At 51.2% G+C, this 2,514-nt stretch overlaps 1 protein-coding gene across 1 annotated transcript in view; it reads right to left on the bottom strand.

Annotated features, from left to right (window-relative positions):
- MRPS6 (mitochondrial ribosomal protein S6) overlaps positions 1 to 1,352 on the bottom strand; it is a 74,478-nt gene extending 73,126 nt beyond the window's left edge. The window contains exon 1 of the mRNA XM_073361512.2: positions 1,336 to 1,352. Within this exon, the coding sequence (XP_073217613.2) occupies positions 1,336 to 1,352 (17 nt within the window). The remainder of the gene's footprint in view (positions 1 to 1,335) is intronic.
- Between the last annotated feature and the right edge of the window lie 1,162 nt (positions 1,353 to 2,514).

Consider the following 2,514-nt stretch of genomic DNA (forward strand, 5'->3'; position numbering starts at 1 on the left):
CTGTGTCCGCCCCCCCCCCAGCAGGCACAGACAGATACACACACACCCCCGCCTCCTCCTCCTCCTCCTCCTCCGCTCGGGGAGCGCACGGGGCAACCGAGCCAGCACCTGACACACGCATACTCTGCCCCGCCCCCCTCCTCTCCCGTCAGTGGCGCGCGGCCTCACAGGTCTCTCCGGACGGCGGGGGCAGCAGGCAGGATGTTCCAGAAACATCGGCACGGACACACCCCTGTGCCAGGGGCACCGCCCCGCCCAGGCCGCCAGCCTCAGAGGGGCCCGCAGACATACACCCACTGCGGCCAGTGACTCCCTGCCCCACTGAGAGGGGCTGCCGGGGGTCCACACCCACACATCGCTCAGTGTTCCTGGCCCCTACGCGCACACACCCCGTGCTCCTGGTTAGGGAAAACACTTCAGTGCCAGAGAGCCCTGACACAGTCCAAGGCATCTGATCTGTATTCCCCCCTCCGCGGCCCACCAAGCACATCCACTCGAGGCTCCTGGCTCCTCAGCCATCACCTGCCTTGGATTGAGACCCGCATCCCTCCACCTCCTGACCACGGTTTTTCTAGACTACACAGTTCCCTACAAGCCGGATGGCTTAAACAGGACAGCGTCTGCAGGTTGCTTTCTCTCCAAACGGCATGAACAGCGTAATTGCCTATAGTTGTAATTTACCACTGAGCATTTTAAAAGCCATGAACCCATAACTGGGTTTTCCCTATGTTTACAAGTGTTTAGCTCTCTCAGATTCAGAACCAGAACCCAAACTGGGCAGATCAGCCTGTTTCTTTATACAGATCTTTTGTCCTCCAACCTCCAGGAATAGGTAATCAGCAGACAATTACCTTCTCAGAGCAGAGCTTCAAAAGGCTGGGTTTTTCCATAACCAGAGGTGGGGAATTTGCCTTAACCTCTCCTTTGGTATTTTCCTGGAAATCCATTGCACACCTAATGTCCCCAAAAATCCATTCTTGTCTGGCACAATTTCAGTACAGTATAGTCCTTTGAACTCCCAGCCCTCACATCACATCTCCCCAGCTAGAGGTAACAATCCCAGCCTACAACAATACATAAACTTTGCATTTAATACACTAAGATTTTCCAAGGATATTGCAAGGAAATTGCTATATCTGTCACACTCCCCTCCCACTATACACATCAGGGCAGTGATACACTCTGTCAGTGAGACCATTGCAACACACACATGCCAGTATTCCAAAAACATCAATACACATCCCTGTGCCCCCCAAAAAAGAGACCCTTACACACACAGCTACCCGTGCCAGACACATGCACAATTTGCCCTGTGATCCAGAGAGAAGCACTCACCCATTCCTGAAGTCCATCCCACATATATGCATTCAGCTTTGTGAGGTTGTTCATCTACATTAACACAATCTTAATTGAGACCCCCCACCACCATGCTCAAACACCAATGCCTGATACTTCTCAACACACACCTTTAGAACCCCCATGCAAACACACAGGTATTTGAGATCCCCATGTGCTCAAACACAAATACACAAACATGAGCTTCCTAATCACACCCCTTTATGAGGCATCCTATATACACTTGTGTGGGAAGCCCCTATTCCATATGTTTATGTAACCATCGCTTATTAGCACCATAGTGTCCAGGAAGTGGATCTCTTGTGTGGACTGGTCCAGGCTGAGGTTGATGGTGGGATGGAAATTGTTGAAATCATGGTGGAATTCATAGAATCATAGAAGGTTAGGGTTGGAAGGGACCTCAGGAGGTCATCTAGTCCAACCCCCTGCTTGAAGCAGGCCCAATCCCCAATTTTTGCCCCAGATCCCTAAATGGCCCCCTCAAGGATTGAACTCACAACCCTGGGTTTAGCAGGCCAATGCTCAAACCACTGAGCTATCCCTCCCCCCCAAATTCCTCAAGGGCTTCGATGGTCACATAAACACCACCCTATACCGGAAACCTACTGACCGCTATTCCTACCTACATACCTCCAGCTTTCATCCAGACCACACCACACGATCCATTGTCTACAGCCAAGCTCTACGATACAACCGCATTTGCTCCAACCCCTCAGACAGAGACAAACACCTACAAGATCTCTATCAAGCATTCTTACAACTACAGTACCCGCCTGCTGAAGTGAAGAAACAGATTGACAGAGCCAGAAGAGTACCCAGAAGTCACCTACTACAGGACAGGCCCAACAAAGAAAAGAACAGAACACCACTAGCCATCACCTTCAGCCCCCAACTAAAACCTCTCCAGCGCATCATCAAGGATCTACAACCTACCCAGAAGGATGACCCATCACTCTCACAGATCTTGGGAGACAGGCCAGTCCTTGCTTACAGACAGCCCCCCAACCTGAAGCAAATGCTCACCAGCAACCACACACCACACAACAGAACCACTAACCCCGGAACCTATCCTTGCAACAAAGCCCGTTGCCAACTGTGCGCATGTATCTATTCAGGGGAAACATTCATAGGGCCTAATCACATCAGCCACACTATCAG

The sequence above is a fragment of the Lepidochelys kempii genome, chromosome 1 (genome assembly GCF_965140285.1).
Source record: "Lepidochelys kempii isolate rLepKem1 chromosome 1, rLepKem1.hap1, whole genome shotgun sequence".
Taxonomy (NCBI): domain Eukaryota; kingdom Metazoa; phylum Chordata; order Testudines; family Cheloniidae; genus Lepidochelys; species Lepidochelys kempii.